The 22739-nt window shown below is 41.5% G+C and overlaps 1 protein-coding gene and 2 long non-coding RNA genes across 5 annotated transcripts; 2 read left to right on the forward strand and 1 right to left on the reverse strand.

Annotated features, from left to right (window-relative positions):
• Positions 1 to 8111, forward strand: LOC137856943 (uncharacterized). Its single transcript, XR_011096896.1, has 4 exons — positions 1 to 213; positions 5182 to 5245; positions 7173 to 7257; positions 7525 to 8111. It is a non-coding gene; the product is annotated as an uncharacterized lncRNA (long non-coding RNA).
• Positions 8112 to 13226: 5115 nt separating this feature from the next.
• LOC137856944 (uncharacterized) lies at positions 13227 to 17968 on the reverse strand. 2 transcript variants are annotated; one of them, XR_011096897.1, is made up of 3 exons: positions 17841 to 17968; positions 17101 to 17192; positions 13227 to 16865 (listed from the first exon to the last, which is right to left on the reverse strand). It is a non-coding gene; the product is annotated as an uncharacterized lncRNA (long non-coding RNA). The 2 variants fall into 2 exon arrangements; XR_011096898.1 differs by lacking the exon at positions 17841 to 17968 and adding an exon at positions 17344 to 17826.
• A 137-nt stretch (positions 17969 to 18105) lies between these two features.
• GSC (goosecoid homeobox) lies at positions 18106 to 19711 on the forward strand. 2 transcript variants are annotated; one of them, XM_068682864.1, is made up of 3 exons: positions 18106 to 18573; positions 18777 to 19036; positions 19406 to 19711. In XM_068682864.1, exons 1-3 carry the CDS (start codon positions 18246 to 18248, stop codon positions 19556 to 19558), a joined length of 741 nt encoding a protein of 246 aa, XP_068538965.1. In that variant the 5' UTR covers positions 18106 to 18245; the 3' UTR covers positions 19559 to 19711. The 2 variants fall into 2 exon arrangements, with proteins under 2 accessions (XP_068538965.1, XP_068538966.1); XM_068682865.1 differs by having other exon boundaries at positions 18153 to 18573; positions 18777 to 19115; positions 19406 to 19540.
• The last annotated feature ends 3028 nt before the right edge of the window (positions 19712 to 22739 follow it).

Here is a 22739-nt window from a genome sequence, read left to right on the forward strand (position 1 = left end):
AGTCTTTGGGTCTGACACAGGAATTCTGGGTTTTTGAGGCTGGCAGTAGATCTATTAAGTTCATGGGTTATTATTTTTTAAATAAATTTCATACCTATTTGTAACTATAAAAGACAGATTTTATAATCTTTATGCTTGCTATTCAAGATTGAAGGCTTGTAAGATTGACTTGAAAGGTGCTGAGCCTTCACGATGCAACCATGGATGAGCTGGGTAAGTAGGGTATTCATGTGACCAGTAGAGATTTCTGCCCTGGAGTATTTCTCTATCTATGAATACAACATATGAAAACATTACCAGGATATTTCATAAGCTTATTTTGAACATAGTATGTGTTTGTAGCACTTTCTGGTGTCATATGTTATGATAGGAGAATCCTTTAATTTTGGCCATGTATGCACAGCTGCATAGGAATAGCAAAGGAATGGGTGGGGAGAGAGTGATAAAGAGAGTGATAAGCATAACAGATCTATTTGCAAGATATTTTGAAATGTTTCAATTCCTTTTCTGTGAAAAGTGATTGGAATACTTTGTGCTAATTAGAGGGTTTACAAAAAAAACAAAACAAAAACAAAACAAAAAAAAAAAAAAAACAAAAAAAAACATTACAAACATGATGCTCAGTTCCTGAAGGCCTCCAAGAAGAGAACAAAACCAGTTCAATGTGCCTGAGGTGTTTTGTTATGAGGCATGAACAGCAACCAGCAAGAAATACAGAACAAACAGCTTGCAAATGATAAACACTTAGGAGTGTATTTGTCTTCAAATATAAAAATACTTTGGAAGTAACTTTGATCAGAAATTTCATAAGTTACAACAGTGTGTTACTATTTTAACATTTTATCATTTACTCATCTATCCATGTTTATAGTTTACCAATCAATATTTAACTCAGCTTACGCTCCCACCACATTTTATTTATACTTATGTATCTGAATCAGATAAAGCTTTTAGAGCTATGTGGTAAATTCTAGTCATGCAGTTTGTTTGTTTGTTTGTTTATTTATTGGTGTGTGTGTGTGATTTCCCTGAAGAACCAAGGAACTGAAACAGATGAACAGAAAAAAGTTTGAAAATAATTTCTTGCTAGAAAATGACACATTCAAATATCTCAATAGAATTGGCTCCAAATAAAATGCATTTCGTCTTTTCTAGGGTTTTTCTACCAATATAACCATAGCTTGTTTTTGAAAATGGACTTGTAGTTTAGGCAATGCCAAACCAAACAGAGCTGGCTACAGTGTTTTGATCATTTTCTCTGGCCCACACAAAAGCCTATCTACTGTATTTATTACAAGAGCTCCTCAGGGCTGGTCAGAAATGTTGTGTTCACCATGTAACTCATTTTGTTTCACAAACATCAATTAAGAAGCAGACCTTCACTCCCTGCTACCTCTTTACCTCTTCCCCTCGTGAGTTTTGCATCTTAAATAAGTGGTCAAGGGAAAAAATGTAGAAGAAAACTTTCTTATATATACATGCATATATATGTGTGTGTGTGCATGTGTGTATATGTATGTGTACATGTATTTCAGAGAAGTTATGTTACACTTCTGTGTAACTACTCTCTCTCTCTTTCTTGTACAGAAAGGCATTGTCAGATGTGGCAGAGTTCTCCCAGCACCGTTGCTCACTGGTGCTGATGAAGATGATGGGCTGCCACCACAGCTCTTTGTACACTGGTTAGGTCAAACATCTGTAGTGACAGCAGACAAAAAGCTTATAATATTTTCTGTACGGTGCAACCAGGAGGAAGCTTTTCCCCATGCTGTGATTTGACCATACAGCCTCATACTCCCTCCTTTTTCTCCCTCATGGGGTTACCTCTGGGCTCTGTGTGAAGCATCACTTGCAGTTACCACTCAGGGGAAATCACATTTCAGGATCAAATTCCTACACAACCACTTACACCCAGGTGCAAGAAAATCCCATTGCTTCTCTACTCTGCTTTCCATTTCCCCTTACTAACTTTGTTTTGTGCTCTTAATATATTAACATACTAGGGTTTGCTGTATTAAAATAAACTATTTGACTAAATTTCCAAGTAGTTAATCCCATTTTTTTTTATTGGATTTGAAATGGATTTGTCAAGGAAAGAGTATTGCTGCAATTTATGAATGCACTGCAGTGCATTTAGGAGACAACTGTCTCTGCATTTGGAACAGGAAATGTTAAATGGAAATTGAGAGAGAATTTGTAAGATTTATTTTCCACTACTGCAGCCTTCAAGAGCTTGATCTGAAAAATAGATTATTCCTTTTTCTCCTTGTGTCTAGGAGACAATGCTATAATTTTTTAATAAAGATCATATAGCCTTGGAAAGCCATTTAACAAGCTTCCTTGGGATATTACAGTGCAAGTAAAGTTCGTCTATGAAAAAATCTTAAATGTGGAAAATAATTTTAAATTTTGGACAAGCTGTGGTTCACTTATTTGATTTTTTTTTTTTTATGAAGTTACAAAATAGATGTTGTCCCCAAATACCCTGATCTGCAATGATTAAATTCAGTCTTGTGTGGAGGCCTGGCACAAATCCTTTGCATCATAACTTACTGATTTATTTTGCTTGGAAAGTAACTGTGGTCCTGAACTTGTCCCTGTTTAAGTCCAAATGACTTCCATGGTAGCTGGATTAGGCCTTATAGATTGTGTGATTAAAAAATGAAATCTGCTTTGAATAAACTATGCTGGGTCCAGGACATGGTTGGGCATGGCTGGGCAGGCATGGATGTAAAATATATTTTTATTTTCAGAGCAGCTGCAACATGCCTTGAGGTAGACCCCAGCCCCATGCCTGCTGTGGGAGGGCTGCAAGACCAGGCAAAAAACAGCCTGGCAGCTCCCAGGCAAAGCTTCTTGTTTCCATATGTTTGGGCAGGAATCCCGCATGGGGTGGCTGCTGGGGAGGGCAGGAGGGAGGAGAGGGGTGACCAAGTGAAAACCCTAAGGCACCTTGGCTTCAGGGCAGGACAGGGGGAGGTGAGAAGCATCAAGGCTGTGTGGCCCACGTGTGGGAGCCAGGCACTGTTTTGGAGATCTTCAGGGGTGATCCAAATTCTGAAATCTCACGATCCCCTCTGGCCTCCAACAGGGCTGCGCACTACGCACTGATTTACTGTCGGTCACACGTTTCTTCCTTCCCTGTCCTCTGGGTTGGATTATGTCATTGTGCCAGGGCATTAACCTCTGAGTTTTTTGCATCTAAATTTATTTTATTTTGGGTTTTTCTTCCCTTCTAATATTACAGCTTTGCCTCTAGTTTATAAATATTCCATTTAAGGAACTATTTAGCAGCAACAACATTCCTGAGTTCAATCCAAGGATTGAGCTAATTATGGCTCCCCTTCAAAAATCCGTCTTTAACTCCCCTACCCCCTCCCGCCCTGCCTTCTCTCTGCTGTGGTCAGAGACACTGAAGATAATAAAGAGCAAGAAACTCCTACCTAAATAAACAGATTAATTAATTGGATGCTCTGTCTCTCACAGATTAGCAAATCCCAGTCTTGCAATCCTTATTTATGTGAGTCATCCTGCTGAGTGGAAATACTTGTGTAAATAAAACCCTGGTTTTTGAGAATTATATTCAAAACCCATAAAATCCAGGAGGATTTTTTTCATCAGTTTCCATAAATGGTAAAAGGAAGAGTGGCAAGTAATATTTTAGTAATTCCTTAGCTAATTAAAGCATCTGGTGATAAATATATTAAATAACATTCCTTCTCTTGCAACCACATAACTGCTGCACTAATTCTTCACTTTTGCATCCAAGAAAAAGCATGTCAAAGTATCCTTGGAGAAAAAAAAAAAAAAAAGCCTCTTCTGTTTATAGGCAGCACAGTTCCACATTCTTGGTATATGGAACACCAAATGTCCTGGGATAGCCAGCATCCTGGCAGGGAGCCATGCATCTTATTATATAGTAGGAGAGCCAAATTTCCTCCTGCACAGTATGTCTATAAATAAAGTGCTTCTTCCACAAGCAATTAAATTGAAGCATTTTTCCAACCAGCATGCAAATACAGTTTTTGTTTCTTACTGCAAGTAATAGCCAATTTGTGATATTAGTTTAAGGTCAGAATTATTTTAATGATGATATTAAAATACCTTCTCCCCAGCTTGCGTGGGGATGATTAAAAAAAAAAAAAGTGAAAAGTTTTCTTGAAAGGACATTTCTTCACTTTTAAAGGATCTGGCATAAAGAAGGCATCCTTCAACTGTATAGGCTGTCTGCGATTAAAGTGTTATATGTAAGTCTCAGCAGGAATCTAGAGTTAATTGTTAAGGGTTGCTATTCTAGCCTTGAGACTGTTTGCAGTCAGCCTGTAACTTCTTTGGGGCATTTCTGCAGTTTATTTACACAGCTTCTTGCAAGACAACCTCATTTTTTTTTTCCAATGTCTCTAAGGAGATACTGGAAAATAAATTAATACTATATAATTCTTAATCTAAGATATGGGTATCAGTAAACTTATTGAGATGCTCTTACTTGTCACTTTTATTCATAACATGAGGTTGAATATTTATGGGGCTGAGTAATGAGGTCTTTGGTGTAATGAAGAGAACAGGTTAGGGCACCTTCATCTGATTGTTTTGGTAGCTTAAATTTAATGGCAACAGTAAGTCTTAGAAGGCACCTTTGCTTTTCAGCAAAGTATTGTGGTATTCTGCAGAATAGTGCCACATTACCCCTTTCATGGGTGAGGGCCAAAAGGAATCTGGAATGGTACTGTTTCATTCAGCTTGAAAAACTGACAAAATTAGAATATTCCAACATACAAAGTCCATCTTATTCATGAAAGACTTCATTTCATTACAAATGCTTAGAGACGATAGGAAGACAAGGGCTTGCTTTTCTCCCTTGCAAATCTCCAGTCACCATATAAAATAATTACATATTTGGAAATTCTTAGCTTAGAATCACAGAATGGCTGAGGTTGGAAGGGACCTCTGGAGGTCATCTTTTCCACCCTCTCCTAGCACAAGGAGGGCCAACTTAAGCAGGCTGTTCAGAACCATGGTGTTTGAATATTTACAGAAAAGGAGACTCCACAACCTCTCTGGGCAAGAAGTTCTCCTCACAAGAAAAATCCCTTTCTAATTTTCGTTTGTTATTGTTTTTTTTTGTTTATCCGTTTATTGAGAAAGAACCATTTCAAGCTACTTTTTTCTTGTCTCTCCCAGAACAAAATCCATGTGGCTTTTCTACTCAACATCCCTTCCTCTCCCTTATGAAAGCTCTTCACATGTAAGTAGTATCTCCCACATAGAACTAATTCCAGAAGGAAATGTTTGTAGTAGTTGCATCCCATATAATAAGAAGGATGAAGAAGTTATGATATTTAATCAGAGATGGAAATTAGATTTTTCACATTGCAGTTAGAGGTATTATTAGGAAGAGCTTTGAAAATATGCTGACTATAATATTGAACATTGGGAAAAAAGTAGTATTTTTCTCTCTGATTACTCTCTGATGAAAAAATGTTTTTTAAAGTATTTTGATCTAGTGTGTGTGGAATGGTTTCTCTGTAGCTTTGCCTTTGCCTCACACTTTGAATGGTAGCCAGAAAGGTGTCATACATAGATGTAAACGGGGCCATCTTTTCTTAAGACAAAGTATGTTCTTAAATAATAAATGATCCTGGCAAGTTGTTTATTACCAGCAGTTAATGATCTGTTTATTAGTTAAAGTCTGTGGCTGTTAACACTCTAACAAATCAGTTCACTCTGTTAAACATCAATTTTGAGTACATTATTGGTATTAACCATACAACGAACTAGAACTGTTGCAGACAGTTGATTTTATTGCTACAGCAGAATTATATAATAGGAGGCAAAGGTGTTCAATAGGATGCCAGTGTTCTTGAAAAGAAAAACAAATTAGATTACAGTTGTTTGTACTGGTTAACAACTGGCTTTTATTCATAGTGAATGTGTATTCTGTTTTCCCAAATGTGTCTCAAGTAGGAACAGTTTGAAGGCTGAAATTCTGTAATTTCCATGTTTTTAATACTGTAAGGATTACTTTTGTTTATGTGCATATACTTTAGAAAGAAATATTTGGTGGCCTTAGAAATTAGCCTCCTAGAATATGTAAGGGATGAATAGCTTGCTTTAAAAGATTGCTCAGAAACCCAATTCTGCTAACACCACTTGTTTGTCTGAACAACTGGCATGAGATCAACTGGTTTTCCAGACTAGTTGTAGCTACTGGGAGGAATAGGCAGAGACAGAGTTTGAAGACGCTGGTGTTGGATCTGCATTAAGCCGTGCTTCACTTACATCATGTTAAATTCCCACAAGTGTCTTCAACAAAATAAAGTTCCAAATGGAAGACCTCAGCTATTAGGTGATCTTGATGAGAATACTTGGTTTTGAGTGGAATGATGCTGAACATGGTTTTGGCTCTGCCTACTCCCAAACCATAAAATACACGTATTGCAATTTTGCATCTGATCAGGAAACTAAGTTGTAAAAGTAGGTTCACTCCTAGGGCTCAAATAGTGGTAATAAGTCTGGCAAGGCTGGATAAATAGGTGTGAGAATTACATTCCAACCCACAAATTCAAGAGTTCAGATCTGTTCTTGCAATTTTGGCCCACTTCTCATAAAAGGTAGCTCTGATACTTTCAGCATTTAGAAATAATCCTCTGATACATTAGCAGAAAGTAATCCCCAAAAGCTTTTCTCTAAAATGTTTCAGAAATACCTTTTTTTTTTTTTTCAATCTGCCTGACAGCTAAAACGTTCTTAGTTTTTCTCTAATTTGAATCAATAAAATTAATGCAAATCATTATATAGACCAAAACCTTTTTCTCTGTTCTAGAATATCTCGTTTTCATTTAATTTGAATCTTTCTTAAACGGGTTGAACTCAGCTAAAATGTTAAAACAGCCATCAGTGTTTCATAATGCTCAGCTAGTGTAAAAGTTATCTCAAAATAATATTTTAAAATAAATCATGCTGACTTTATATTGATAATCTGCAATTTGCTTGAGGTAGAACACAGTACTTGAAAATGTGTTCAACTGCCACAGCTTCAACTGTAGTGTAAAGGGTCAATACAGAACAAGGATTCAGTAACAAAAGTGACTCTTTGGACCCTGCACAGCAGGATGTCTAGCAGAGCTTTCTGTAATGGTATTAAAGTGTTTGGCTCTTTTTATGTTTGCCAGCCTATTTACTGCCCTGTTGAACAAGGAGGAATAGGAGGACCTGTGGTTTACCCCCAGTGTCAACAACAAGATAATTTGCCTAAGAGTAAGTACGGATTTCTTGAGAGTTTTAATTCCCCCAGAGGTCCTGTGGTTTTCATCTATTCCTGCAATTAACCTGTTATCACGCGGGAAGGTATTTGCAATGTAATCTGAATTAAAACCTGAACCAACACCTGTTAAAATCAAAGGTTCTGAAGATTTGTTGAAATTCTCTTGCTGTCAGTTCGGTGCCAGCATAGCTTTTTTGGGGGCTTGAGCTTCTCCCATGCACAGCTGACCTGTCACAGTGGGCTTGTCTGTCCTGCTCCAGAGCAGTCCCAGAAAACAAAGTGACAGCAAACTGAGAAGGGACGAGCTCAGCTCTCACCTTTGCTAGACAATGGCACAGACTTTCCCAGCTGCCTCTGGGAACACTGAATCATATCTTAATCTGGCAAAGCATGTGGAATTTATATACCAACAATATGAAAGTGATCTTAGCTGGAGACACATCGCTCGTTGTAGCCCTTGAGGATTACTGACTGCAGCTGAAAGTTCCTCTGGTTGGCATTCTGAATTACTTAATTCAAGGGGTGCATTATGGACACAGCATGCTTACACAAAGTCCAAATCATCCGAGGGAAAAAATCTGTGGCAATGGCTGTTTGAGCTGATTTTTAGTGCTATAAATTCGAATGCACTGACACTTGCGTCTTGCCTGAAATGTAATGATCTCTTCTGTATGTATATTTGTATATGTTCATGTATTACAGCCTTGTCTTGGAGGCATGAATGTTAAATGTGATTTTTTTTTTTTCTTTCTCCAACCTGAACAACTTTTACTGACCCTTACTCTACCCTATTTATATAGTGCTACATAGCAAAGAGTGCTTTTAATAGAAAAACCTCGGAGTTGTTTCTGGTAGTAAGTATTTTTTCTTTTCCATTTATGCATTGCTATACAATGCATAGCCAATTGCCAAAACAATAAGCTTTCCCTCTATTTTTATTTTCCTTCAAGCTGAAAGATCAAGGTTCCATTTAAATCACACTGAATGAACACTGCAAATAACACATCAGAGAAAAGCACATGTTTTACCAGTCAGGCCTGAGAATGTTTGAAATCAGCCCTCAGTTTCAAGTGACTGGCAGATAACATCCAGGCTGGAAGAGCAGCAGTAGAGTAAGCGGGGTGTTGTGTAGGCTGAGGGGGGTTAATATGACTTGAAAAAATGCCAAAATTATGTGACTTTATGCCATAATTGGACATAGTATTTAAATAATGACTAGCATCTTTAATATTGCAGAAACCCTCAGAGCACAATAGTGTGGTTTGCTGTAACTTTGGTCATTGAAAAAAACGGACTATTCTATCCCACAGTTCATGAACACTCAGCACAGAATCCTTCTGTATTCTATAAATAAGCAGAAAACCCAACTGCAGATTCAGAATTACTGGTGTTAAATTTGTAATTGCTAGAGTTTCTCTTCTGGATTTTCACAGAGAAATATCACCAGTTCAATCAAGGAATACGTTACTCAGTAGAATTGCTGTGTGTAGACTGACTCCTGGGTTACCTTGGAAGAGTGAATGTTTCAGTTTTCTTCTTTGGGACCTCAGAATACACAACACAGCAAAGTTTGTTTTACAGTCCAGAAACTTTTAAGACACAATCCAAAGGCTGTCTATATATCACTCTCTCTTTGAGTATAGAGCAAGCAAATGTCATGCTAAGCCAACATTTACATTAACCATAGTCAGTTTTGAAGTCGAGATACTCTGTGCACAGGATAGTCAATTTCTTTTAACATAGCTCTTTAAAGAGCCTGATGGTCATGTTGAAATTGTCTTTGTATTTAGAATCCAGTTGTTGGGGCCAGAGTATAGGCTGGGGAATATTTGTAGAAAAATATTTGGAGTTATGCTCTGGTTTCCCTAGATTCTGCTAATGTTTCAACACAGGCCAGACATCTTTTGCTGAATTAGGGCAGGCTGAGGTTAAGAGAACCTAAAATTAGTGGGATTTAAACTCTGATTGCTAGACTACAGCATTAGTTATCTGGTGACCAATGACTTTAGAAGTCTTTGTAAAGAAAATATTTTACAATCAAAAGAAACCAGAATACTTTGCTACCTGCTTTGGATGAATGGAGCATATATTTAATGGGGAAACTTTAGGGGTTGCAAATATTCTGAAAGTTTCCCTACCATTCTGCAAATATTCTGAAAGTTTTCCTTTTTATCATTTTTTCCAATGTATATTACAAAATATATACATTCTGGAACTTCACATCACATCCAACATAGGTTTTGCAATGCTTTAAGATACTCAGACAGATAAGATTTCAGATAGATATACAAAATAGCAATGAAAACAAACAGACATTGCTGCTACCAACTGCTGTTTCAAATCCACCTTCATGCCCTGTTCAAAACAGCAAATTTTGTAACCAACATCAAGTTTCAAGGTCTGGAGCAACAAAATGAAGGCACAGACAGAGACTGTGACAGCCGTCACTGAATTCTGAAGGGTCACCTCAGTAAGATCACTGCTACTAAAATGCCTTTCCTTATCTTCAGGTGATTTCTGATAGTCAAGTAATCCAGAAGGCCACAGCTTTACCTTAATGTGGGTCTTCCCACCTTCAATGGAACTGTGGACTTCCTTTAGGAGCACACAGTAAGATTTGGGTATAAGTTTGCAGCTCATTGTCTTCTTCATGCTGGCTGTGCAGGTGCTCCTGGCACACATGAAATGTGATGGCTGAAAGGTTCAAGGTATTCTCAGTAGGAGAAAACTTTTCCATGTGCATATATAGTGTAGACTGAGAGAGCTCTATAAATTCACATTCTATGTACACTAACTTTCTTGATTAGATCTGCCCCTGCATGCTTTGTGCCCCTTGGATTTTCTCAATGTGGTGGCTAGTGCATATATACTACCCTGAGGTTAAAGCTTATTAAAGAAGTAGCCTAAGAAATGTTGATATCAAACTGCCAGGGTTTTGAGCATATTTAATTCTCAAATGAGTTGCTGATGTATCCTCTGCAAGAAGCAGAGTGGGAAGGAGTCGGTATTCCCTCTCTGAAAATACTTTACCAATGGCAAAAATCATGTAACCATTCATCTTTACTCTCAAAAACATATGTTATATCATGTTGGGACATAAACAAAGAAGATGTCCTTGATAAAACTTCTGAAATATGAACTATTCTTGACTTTTGGCTGCTGTACCAAGTTCTCAGCTAAGTTCATGGTCCAGAATTATATCTAGCTACACACCACACCAACCTCCTAAAACAGGCAACAGGCCCAAACCATGTTCTTGCATATCTTACTGTAACTTTGGAACAAATCCATCAAGAAAACTCAGAGTTATGATAAAAGAACAGACTTTCCTTCCAAACCAAAAGGTTGAAGACCAGACTGCATGGAAGCTATGCATAAGAATTAGAAAGAAAGAAAGATGAAATCAAAGGACAAATTGTCTTGTCCTGAAGACAGCTACAAATGTGTAGATACTGGTATAACATTCCTGATCCATGGGAGTAGCTGACACAGTTGTTGCCCCTGATCATGATATTATTCCAAATTATAAAATGTCTTATCTCATTTGATCAGATTGGAAGTATAAGTGTTAGCTGCAAGTATTTAAATATATACTGCAGGAATAAACTCTAGTCCTGGACTGGGGATGGTTGAGTAGGAAGAGGAAAGCCATCAATTAATCTAGACTTCAAGATAATCCTATTTAATTTTAAATTTTTCTGTTAACTTTCAGAAAGGTATCAAAACTCTTATATGTACTACTATTACAAATTCAAACAGATTTAGAAATAGTACGAAACAAACCCAAGCTTCATAATGTCATATAAACATAGCTTTTTACTTCTGTCCTCTAGTGGTTTGAGTCTTGTATTCAATTCCACAAATGACCTTTGCTGTAAACAGACTGTTTTTCCCCATAGTGCATAAATTAGAACTCAAATAGTTGACTGACAGTCGTGTGATTTAATCTAGAGACATGGATTAAGGTTGGGAGCATTAGAATGTAAGTACAATAATTCTTCTACCTGAGTTGTTTCACTGGATGATCCTACTTTATCTGTCTAGTGTAACGAGTGGTCACTGAAAACAATTATAGAGGTATTATTTATTTCATTAATTCAAAATAATTCTAACCAAGGTAACAATTTTGTAATTCCTTTTGGAATATTTGCATTACTTGCCTTAAATCCATTATCCTTCATTATATATTTCTCTACTATAATTATCCAGTTTTTTTACTTTTGACCTCTGCAAGCATTCATTTTTAATATAATTTCCTGTGTTCTTTAAATATTGTAAACCTTCATGATATATATCTGGCACGATTCAGTCAAAAAAAAAAAAAAGAAGAAAGAAAGAAACAAAGCAGTCATGGAAGTCTATTTAGTTTTAGTTACATGGTGTTTGGCAATGATAATACAACATTTAGTTGGAAGATCAATCTCTCTTTAAGTTGTGGTTCAAAATCCATGACAATTAACAAGCAGACTTCCGTAGATGTGAGATTGGGCTCCAGTTTTAGTCCTACTAGAGTAAAAACTGTTAGATTATGCTAGAGTGATACTCATAAACTCTGAAGCTCCTAAAAAAGTAGAAGTTTCAAAAAGACATCATGTATACATTAAAGAAAACAATGCAATAGCTGTCTTTTGCATGGTTCACTTATTTATTTTTAAAGCTGACTTTGTTTCTCTAACTCCCTATAAAAGCCTTTTGAGTCGCTTTGCATTACAAATAAATGACTACTTTGGGTGTAATCTCCCAGGGCCTTTTTGGAGAGAGGAGACATTAAGTATGTACAGTTTATACTACAAAGAAGAGCTTTAGCCAATCTAATAATGCTTGTGCAGAATGATAAGTGCTGACCACACACAATTTCTGTTGACTTGATTTGTAGCTGTGTGTGCTCAGGATCTCTTGTGGTTTAAAATCCAGTGTGCTACATGATGATCCAAAAACTTAGTTCAGTCACTGGAAAAAGGCAAATCAACAACAGAGGTCTTAGTTTGGTTCATGTTTGTCAATCAGAAAATAAGTCTTTTGGCTTATTTTTTTTGTGTATTTTTTTTCAAACGCTATATTTATACTAGTATAAACCCTAGCATAGAAAGAGATTAAATAACATAATGATGCTTAAAATGATCACAGTTTAGGCACATTATATGTAGGGATTAGATACATGAATAAATATCTACCTATGCATGGCTATATGTGACTGTATGTACAACACAGGTAAAATTAGAATTATCCTTGCAGAGAAAACCGAGGTACTAAATACTAAAATGTTAGAGTGAAGCCACCTTTTCTTTGAAGCTTGTAACTGTACTGTTAGAGTACAGTTCAATTTTCAGTAGAAATCTTGGCTGTTGGCTGTACTATGATAGAGAGCCTCTTCCTAATTGTGGGTCAGTGATGTCTCTGCAGGAGACTTGTGCTGTGTTAGCCTCTACAGCACATGCCTAGGCATGAAACTTTCATAACGTTGTTGTCCACATCATCCCACTTTACTGATCTTATACACATTTTATCACAATATCAATGAGTAAAGTATTTGACCCAAACTGCATCTAATGGAAAGCAAAATTGAAAGGAAAAAAAAAAAAAAAAAAAAGCAAAATTACGAAATATCAGGACTTCTGCTCATTGACTCCTGTGGGTGCAGTCAAGGACCAGAAATATTTTACCACTGTCCCCTTGAAAAAATACTTTGAGTCTTCTTTGCAATGATCTGCACAGATTATATGTAGCATATTTCCTTTGTTTAGAGGGGGAAAAACTATATATTTTTTCCTGTTATATCAGTGGTGTTACACATCTTCATTTGCTAAGTTTGTTGTATGCTGGAAAAAAAAAAAGGAAAAAAAATAGAAAAAAGTCTTTTGCCTTTGTGCACATTCATGGACACCTTTTAAGAGATTCTACTTTCTTCACTAGATTACCTCACATCAGATTGAATCCATCTCAGTTTTTAAACTGCTATAGCATCCGCATTGACTACAACAGATTGTTGACTCATTACAATTCTGAAAAAAATCACCTCTGTACACTAACAAAAGGGGCAGTGTATCTTGAGAACTCTGTGTATGACAAACTGACATATACAATAAATACGAATTTTACTACAGAAACAGATTGAAATTATATAGTTCATTTGAACCTTTTTCCAACTTCAGCTTAGTCCCAGCTAAAGCACACAGGAAATAAACATGTTGAGCTGTCTAGCACCAGGCAACTATCCAGGTCCTGTGCTGTCTAGCACTGGGCTAGGCTTATCCATCCAATCAACATTAGGAAGTTTATTTATGTGAGGCAGATATATTAGTAATAAATGGATTTATTCAGTAGCTTGCTGGATTTATACATGTACAAAATCATTTAAGTTTAGGGAGACTTAAAACTGAGTGACCCACTATTTGTATGCACTGCAGGCTGAAGCCCTTATAGAAGGTCTACCCTGCTCCTCACCAAGGAAAAAAAAAAAAAAAAAAAAAGTCAGTGGGATGTTTGCTGAAGGAATACCTGCAAAAGACTTGGGAACTGGTGAAATGCAAGCGGGCATGCAGTTTGCTAAATGGCGAATCCAAGGATTATGGTGTATTAGTATCCATTGTAGGCAATGTTCCATACCTAAGGTTCCGTTTTGATTTTTACAGACCCAGATAGTTTGTAAAAGAGAAAAAAAATCATAGAAATACATTCAAAAGGGATGCTTGGGTTTCCTTTCTCACACCTATTTGTACTACAGGCAGATTTTTTTCTAAGGCATGCATTTGAATTGCATGTCAGGTCTGTGCTGCATCGAAGGCTGTTTTCACTGATTCGGCTGTTGTTTTTTGGAAAACAAGACAGAGAATTCACTTTAATGCTATAGTTCAACCAATTCAATCAGATAGTGAGTGGCACATTCTCACCTCATTTGCAGTTTTTAATTCCAATTGGACATTGCTTTTGAAATGTCCCTTCGCTTTTCCCCCCTTATGCTGCCACTTGAAAGTTGAAATGTAGCAAGAATGTAATGTTAGGTGCCAGTTTTCTGAATTACAGGGTGACTGCTTTAGCTGATCCCAAAAAGCAAGTGTCTCTTTATACCGCATAAAAGCCTGAAATGTTTACATATCAAAAGGCTATAGGCCAATTTCTGTCAAAATTATACATGAAGTTAAGCAGTACAAGCAATTTATTTAAACACTAGTCATTGTAGAAAAATTCAAAACCATATGCTCTTTTAGCAGTTTTTCACAAATGCATTTGACCCATGACTTGGCAAGACATGCATGCTTCATAATTTACTCTAAATTTCAAATCCCCTTGACGTTTAAATAAAAGATCTTCATTAATAAAGTTTATATGAATGAAAACTTTAGAAGCTGATATTGTTAGAGGGAAGCTTTAGAAAAAAACGCGTTTCTGCCTCGTTTTCAAATGACTGACTTTCCTAATCAGTTCAAGATAAGTTTATTCTGGGAACAAATTACCGTAATTTCGCATTGTATGATTTTTTTTTTTCTTTTCGGTGAAGTAATGATGCAATCAATTTGAAACAAACTCGGGGAACGCCGAAGGGCGATGGCATCTGCACGTGAGAGAGGTGCTGCGAAGTGCTCTTTCCGAGAGGTTTTTCGGGGAGGACGATGCTCCAAACCCTCCACTCGGTCTCAGCATCCCCCCGTGCAGCAGCGGCTGAGGCTCACCGGTCTCTTTCTCCGGGAGGCCCCGGTCTGTGCCGCCGCGGCTGCGCGGGGCCCCGCGGGGGATGCGCGGCTGCGGAGCCCCCGTGCCCGCGGCAGCCGCGCCGGGCAGGCGGTGCGCTTCGCATCCCCAGCATTTAGTCCTTAATGCCTTAAAATAAAAAAAGCCGGTCGATTTCTGAACGAGCGCATTTTCATAGACTTGTGCATGGTGATTGCTTTGTATGAAATCGTGTTGAGGTAATAATATTGAAAATCAGTGCAGTGTTTACTTTATTTCATACCTAACAGCTTGTTCTGCGCGGTGCTATCCTCCTCTTTAGATCTCCCTTTCAGCCCATGCTGTGACTGTCCTCCGGTAACAAACAATTGCTTAGCAACACTATGCAGCACAATTTGCTTGCGTTTCATTTGTTATTACAATTTCATCCCGACATTGTGTGACAACTGATTGTTTGTTTAACGCAATTTTACGTTTGCAAAGTTAGCGAGGAGCGGATGTGAAATGAGAAACTCCTAGAGCAGGTTTTGCGAAGTGGGTAGCAAAACCGGGGTTTGCACGGCAAGACTTCCCAGATTAAAACAAAACAAAACGAGAACTTTCCCAACGGGGGTGACAAGGTCTTTGAAAAAAAAAAAAAAATGTAAATTGGGAAGAAAGGTGAGCATTGCAGCGTGGCAGACCATCGTTCAGTAGAGCCTCATAGATCGAAAAACTGCTCGGGAAGCTCAGAAGCTGAGTTCTCGCGCAGCACAGGCGGTGTGTGCCCTGCCAACCCCCGGCTGCCCCTCGGGGGGGAGGTGGAGAGGTCCCGCGATGCCCGACCCGGCCCCGCGGAGCTGCTTCCACCAGGGCGAAGCAGGACGGGAGCGACGGGGACGCCCCGATGGGAGGGGGGCGCAGCACCCAGGGAACCCCACCGCGGGCCTGGGGTCACCGGGAGGGGCAACAATTCGGGGCGCCGGGGGGGGTCCCCGACAGCGCGGTGTTCCCGCCGCCTGGGGCTCGGCCCGGCCCGGCCCGGCCCAGTGGGGTGGCTCCGAGGAGGCCCCCAGGGCACCCGCGGAGGAGGCAGAGTCCAGGGAAGCCGCCGGTGCCCCTGCGGCTCTCCTCGGGCTGGGGTCACGGCTCGCCCGAAGCCCCCGTCTCCGCCGGGAGCTGCAGGGGCCGCCGAGGAGATGCTACCGAGCGCTGCAGCAGGGCCGCTGGGGACGTGGACGAGCATCCCGATGGAAGAATTAAGCCCCGCGTTGCTCTGTGTGCGGCGTGACCGAGACAGACCCCGAATATTACTTACCCCCAACCCCCCCCCCCAAAAAAAAAACACAACCACCAACAACCCAAAACAAGATCACAAAAAAAAAAAAAAAAAAAAAAAAAACAACCTTGAATTCACACCAAACTAACAAAAAGGAAAAAAATAATAATAATAAAAAAAGAAAACTCCACGTCAAATAGTTTCACTTTACATCAAATTTGCAAAATCCGCACGAAGGTCATCTCCTAAATACCGAAGGCGGAAAGAAATTGATCAGGAAATAAATGAAGCAAAGCAAACGACGCTAATAATTTGTCTCATCGCGGTGTATTAATAAAGTGAGAATTAAGTCCTGGGGTTCTTTTTCCTCCACGTTCATACGAGTCTTTTACTAGAAATAGGTTTTTGGTTGAGATCGTTCTCAGATGCAGTTATAAATCCCAGAATTTCGAGGAAAGGAAGGATAAAAGTGCGAGTAAGCGCTAACGAAGATATTTTTTTTTTTTGTTGAGGCAAAATAATGTGTTCCTCGTAAACGGACCTTAATGGGTTATTTTCATTTCATGCGTACAATTTCCTACCTTCTTTGATGGAGGGCTGATGGGGTAAATAGTCTAATCTTATTCAGTTCACCTCCTGTGGATTCCCAGTGACAGTCGTGACAGACGAAGTATTCTGCAAATCACAAGAGCCAGCTACCAAGAGAGCCAAACGTCTTAACAGGAAGAGTTTTAGGGACTTTTTAAACTGCTCCATTTTAAATTCTCGGAGCATGCAAAATATAAAGTTCGCCGTAACACCGCAACTCTATAAGCTTCGTTTTCTAAGCTGGGAAAGAATTTATTTTTCCTTAGAAAAAGAAAAGAAAGAAGCACCGGAATGGAGATCAAAAGCGAATCGGAACACCTACCAGACCCGGGGATTTGAGATGGCAGTGGTCATTAACATTTCCACCTTCTGGCTTGTTTAAAAATAGAAAGTGATAGCTGTCTGGATCTGAACCTGCAGAATAGAACACAATAAAATTGTTTACAACATTCACGTGTCTCAGTTCCGCCAGGTGATCTATGAAAAGAGGGAAAAAAAATAGTTCGTTTACTCAGCAGAAGACGTTGTTACATCAGTGCATAAAGCTTAAATCAGAGCAACGTACACTCCTCAATGCCGCTTCAGTTCTCCGAGCCGGGGAACGCAGGACTCAAACCCAGCTAACAGAAACACTTGGGGGGAGGGGGGATTGCATGCTTATACCGAAGTTTATTATTTTTTTTTAAACTTGCTTCTTAACCAATTCGAAGCATAAATAACGAATCTGAGCTTCAGACGGAGGAAATCGCACCCACTAATGTGAACTAACACGAGCAAAGTAGGTGCATAATAGACGAGGCTAGGAGCTGCTAACCACTTCTGCACAATGGCATTAATAAGATTAACCTGGGCAATTAGCCGGTGCAGCAGAGATCAAGCCTAAATCTGGGGCCTTTCAAAAAAGCCCACTAATGGAAAGGATTACGTTAATTTCATTAATTCTCAATACACAGACCCAGGCTCCTTTCACTCCTTTGTGTAACCCCCCACCTCTTCCCCACCGAAAGGAAGGGGGGGGGGGTGCAAAATCAAATCTGGTTTTGTTTGTCATCTGCATATTACCAGGAACTAAATCCAGGATGACGTCGCCTGGGTATAAAAAAGGGAAGAGGTTCAGATGGATTATACTCCGTGCAGCCCTCTGGGTTGAGATCAGTAAACAGGCGAGAGTTGAGGGGGGAAAGTTCCAGGGGTGGATCCAGCGCACACACACACGCGCGTTCACACGCACAGCGGCGCGCAGACACACACGCACACTCTGCCCGCCAGCTGCCCTCGGAAAAAGCTCCGCTCTTTTCTCTCCGAGCCCCCTCTTTTTTTTTTTTTTTTTTTTTTTTCTTCTTTCCAAAATTCCTCCGAAAAGTTTCGATTCCCCGTCTCCTCCGGCCTCCCCCGCCCTCCACCGCAACCACCCTCCCTCCCCCCCGCGGCCGGTCCCCGCTGCCCTGCCCCGGCACGGTTTGGGGCATGCCTGTGAGCATGTTCAGCATCGACAACATCCTGGCGGCCAGACCTCGCTGCAAGGACTCGGTGCTGCTGCCCCCGAGCGCCGCGCCCGTCGTCTTCCCCAGCCTCCACGGGGACTCGCTCTACGGCAGCGCCTCCGACTACGGCGGATTTTACTCCCGGGCGGTGGCACCGGCCTCGGCGCTGCCGGCGGTCGGCGGGTCCCGGCTCGGCTACAACAACTACTACTACGGGCAGCTGCATGTGCCCGCGTCCCCCGTGGGCCCCTCGTGTTGTGGGGCCGTGCCGGCCCTGGGAGCTCAGCAGTGCTCCTGCGTCCCCCCCGCAGGTAAGGGGCACGGCGGGGATGTGGACGGGTTTGGGACGGGATCGGGACGGGATGGGATGGGACGGGACCGGACAGGACCGGACGGGCTTTCTTTGTTCCCGGAGCCGCGGGGTTAGGAGGGGGTGGCGGGGAGCGGGGATTTCTCCGGGGGGAGCAGCAGTCTCATGCGAAAGCCTGTCGTCGTCTCGTCTGTCTGTCCGTAGGTTACGAGGGCACTGGCTCAGTGCTGATGTCCCCTGTTCCCCATCAGATGTTGCCCTACATGAACGTGGGCACTTTGTCCCGGACGGAGCTGCAGTTACTCAACCAGCTGCACTGCAGGCGAAAAAGACGGCACCGGACTATCTTCACTGACGAGCAGCTAGAAGCGCTGGAAAACCTCTTCCAGGAAACCAAATACCCAGACGTGGGCACCAGGGAACAGCTGGCCAGGAGGGTGCATTTAAGAGAGGAAAAAGTGGAGGTATTTCGGGCCGCCCTCTCCCTTTGCCTTTAAACGCGCGGGGCGGAGGCGCCTCTCTACGGCTCCTCCAGAGCAACAGGTTTGCCGGGGGGAAAGGGGTTGAGATAGGTTGGGGGGCATTTTATTTTATTTTTTCCCATTTCCCCAGGGTGTCCTTGTGGGGGCGGCCGGCGGCAGCCGTTCTCCCATGGAACCCCGGCGGGAGAGCGCCCGTCGGAGCACGGCCGCCGCCTGCGAGGGGCTGCGGGTGGGACAGGGCAGGGCCCGAGGGGGGAAGAAGGGGGGAGGCGGGGGCTGCGTGTCCCCTAACCATCTGCCTGTCCCCTAACTGTCCCCCTAACGTAACCACCCGGCTTCCTCGCCCGACAGGTTTGGTTCAAAAACCGCCGGGCGAAATGGAGGAGGCAAAAGAGGTCGTCTTCGGAGGAGTCGGAAAACGCGCAAAAATGGAATAAAGTGTCCAAAACGTCTCCGGAGAAGAGGCAAGAAGACGGCAAAAGCGACTTGGACTCCGACAGCTGATGCCTCGCGGGGGGCCGCTTCCCGTGGACTGTAGGATACGCTCCGGAGGATGCTACTATCTTGCACAGGCTCTGCCTTGTCGGAGGGGGAAACTATCTGTATATAATGTACAATACCCCGAGTTGATTGCGTGTAAATAAAATGTGGTGCGGAGGTGTTGCACAGGTAGACGGCGGCGCGTCTGCGGGCCGGCGGCGAGCGCGGCGGACAGGGGCGAGGGGCGGCTGCTGCAGGCGGGTTTGCGCCGTGGAAGCCGGCGCAATGGGGCCCAACGGGGCCCAACGGGACCCCGGGGAGCCGGGGGGAGCCGGGGCGGGGGGCCGGGGCTGGGGCCGGCCGCCTGTCCCCTGCCAGGGCCCGAGAGAGCGGTCGCCCCCGGCGAGGAGGCTGGCAGGTGCCGCCTGGAGGGCTCCGGCGGAGCGCTGAGGCTTGGCCCGGCTTGGCACGGCTCGGCCCTGCTTGGCCCAGCTCGGTTCGGCCCGGCCCGGTCCGCCCCGGTTTCTCGCAGGGACCCTTGGGGGCCGAGGCTGCGGGCCGTGGGCCGCGGGTGGCTGCAAACTTTGCTCCTTCTCTCGTCTTTCTTCGCTCCATCCGCCTGTAATCATATCGATCTGGGGATTTGTTGGGCCCGCGGCAGCACGCCTGCCTCTCTTCTAGTTTTATTTTCTGCTTTTCTCCCCCTAACAGCCCTGGTGGGTAATCCCCCGCCCCCGTTGCTGCTCCCTCACCTCCTTTGTGCTCCCAGCTCGCAAACCTGCGTCAAGCTGGAAGCGATGCTCTTCAAAATTATTTGCAGGCAAAGCAAACCAGCCTCCCACTTGTTACTCTGTTGTATTTCCTTGCACTTTTCTCTCCCTCTTTCCTGCTTTCTGGACCTATGCCCTGCTGAGTTTCTGAAGAGTTTGTCTCCGATGTCCATCCCGAAAAGCTATCACACGAGCACACGGTGGTGTTCAGATCTGCTGTCAATAAATTTCAGCAGGGACGGTATGAGCATTTGCATGTTGCTCTCAGGGATGTTCAATCAGAAGTTACAAATCGAAGTTTTGTCCCCTTTGAGACAGCACCTTTGATATTAGGAAAGCAGGTCTCGTTTTACTCTTCCTCTTGGGAGGCCCTTGTAGTAGAGACACCTATTGTCCTTGTAAAATTCATGCCTGTGTGTTTTATGCATTTTTTCCTATGATTCTCAAACTCTGAGCGCTCGTTCCCCCAGAGCTGAGCTACCTCTCCAAGACAGCCGTTTCCCTAGGTTGTTTTGTTGAGAAAGGCCTTTCCCTCTCCTTGTCAATGAAGACTATAAATTGAAAACAATTCAATGTGAAGCCAATGCAGACAACTTCCAGCTAGAAATCTGCATGTTATGTCTTTCCTTCAGAAGTTAAGATTACTTAGCAATAAGTGAGATGATTTTCTTTAATTACAGCCAACGCCTCACCTGTATCCATTCTGCTTGTCCAGGTTAGCCAAGATATTGGTTTATACAAATGCTCTCATCACTGCTTCTGGTGGCACCAGAAATGTTCTATACAGATGTGTTGCTTGTCCTCATGCATTTTCCCCCTTGCATGATATATATATATATTTTAATTTTCTCTCTCTCTTTTTTTTTTTTTTTTTATGGGTACTGTATCACAGTACGTAGAGTAGGTGCTAGTGCAATGGGGAGGATCTCAGTGGCTATCTGCTCAGGTAACATTTCCTAGCATACTTGTGTTTCCCCACAAATGTAGTAACTCTGAGCAAGCTCTCAGTGTACCGAGATGTAGGTATATTTGTGTGGAAGAAATTAACTCTGGTTTTGTACAAGTCAGTCCTTTAGGGGGCTTACAGTTTCATAGCTACTAGTCTCTTGAAGAAAAGAAGAACTTTAACCTCTTTTGTTGCTTAGCACAGCAGAGAAGGAAGGTGAAGAGCAAACTTCTCAATGGATTCTTCTGCTTTGATACATATCAAAGTCTGGTTCTACAGAACTGTTGCATTTTGGAGATGCTACCCTATTGCATATATGCATCAGATGCATATCTGATCTCCATAAACTGTATTGAACTGCAGTCAATCAGCACTGAAAATTAGTCCAATTTACTAAAAACAGTTTTCAAAACAAGTGTTTTGTTATGTTATATGCAAGAAGTCTCACTTGAGAGGGTTTTTAATCCACCATTTCCTATGTATTTAGTCATTGTTAGATTTTTAAAGTGGCGAATTGGCCAACAAAAAGCCAAGTCTAAGGAGAGCATTCACCAGGATTTTGCAAATGCTTAAATATTTCCTTTATTTCCCATGTATAAATAGCCTCACTGCCACACTGAGAGCTTGGCAGAGTTTTGTTTTGCTTTTTTTCTGTGCAAATACAGGAGGATGGTAATTTTGGAAGTCACTGTTAAGGACTTCAGCCTACTTAGTTCAATGTGAGAGTTAAACTGGATCTGGACTTGTAAGGGATGGTATTTAAATACATTTCTGATAACTAGTACGAGTTATTTAAAATTGTAGTTCATATCTTCAGAGATGTTTAGATTTTTCCAGGGGACCAAGGTGCTCAAGAGCTGTGGGAGTTCCAGGTCACAGAACTTGCCCATTTGTGGACTTATTTTCAACTTTTTGTTCTGTGGAAGCAAATTATGTTACATTAGAACAAAAATCTTAAGTACCAAAACTAGTTTTCTATGCATGAGGCTGTGATGAAATCATCAGTGATTGCTTTAAAATCATACTGTACCTTAATCTGAGTTAATATCTGAGTTTCATATGAAATCTTGATTACCAAAACCTGATGTTGTGGTCTCTGGTGTCTGTTCTTAATATTACATGTAGACGTAAATCTACTAGAGTTGATAATATTCCCTTAAAATGTAATTGAAAAGCATTTTTAATCTTGATCTAAAAGCTTTAAATTACTTAGTAAAAATGGTATTTGTACCATTAACCATTAGGAGTAATGGCTACTCTTTTGAAAGAGTATTCTCTCACTCTTTTTCTCAACAGTGTGTGGCAAAACCTAAAGGTTTTGTTCTCCCTCTCTTGCACTTCTTACACTACCAAATCAGATCCTATCTAGCCTGGAAAAAAAGTAGTGAGAAGATGGCATCAAAAGGACCAAGAAAGTAGAAAATAAATGATTCACAGGGTGAAGAAGATTGTAGTAAAATCTCTCTTTAAATTGTTGTGTTTCAATGAC

Source organism: Anas acuta, chromosome 5 (genome assembly GCF_963932015.1).
Source record: "Anas acuta chromosome 5, bAnaAcu1.1, whole genome shotgun sequence".
NCBI classification, from domain to species: Eukaryota; Metazoa; Chordata; class Aves; order Anseriformes; family Anatidae; genus Anas; species Anas acuta.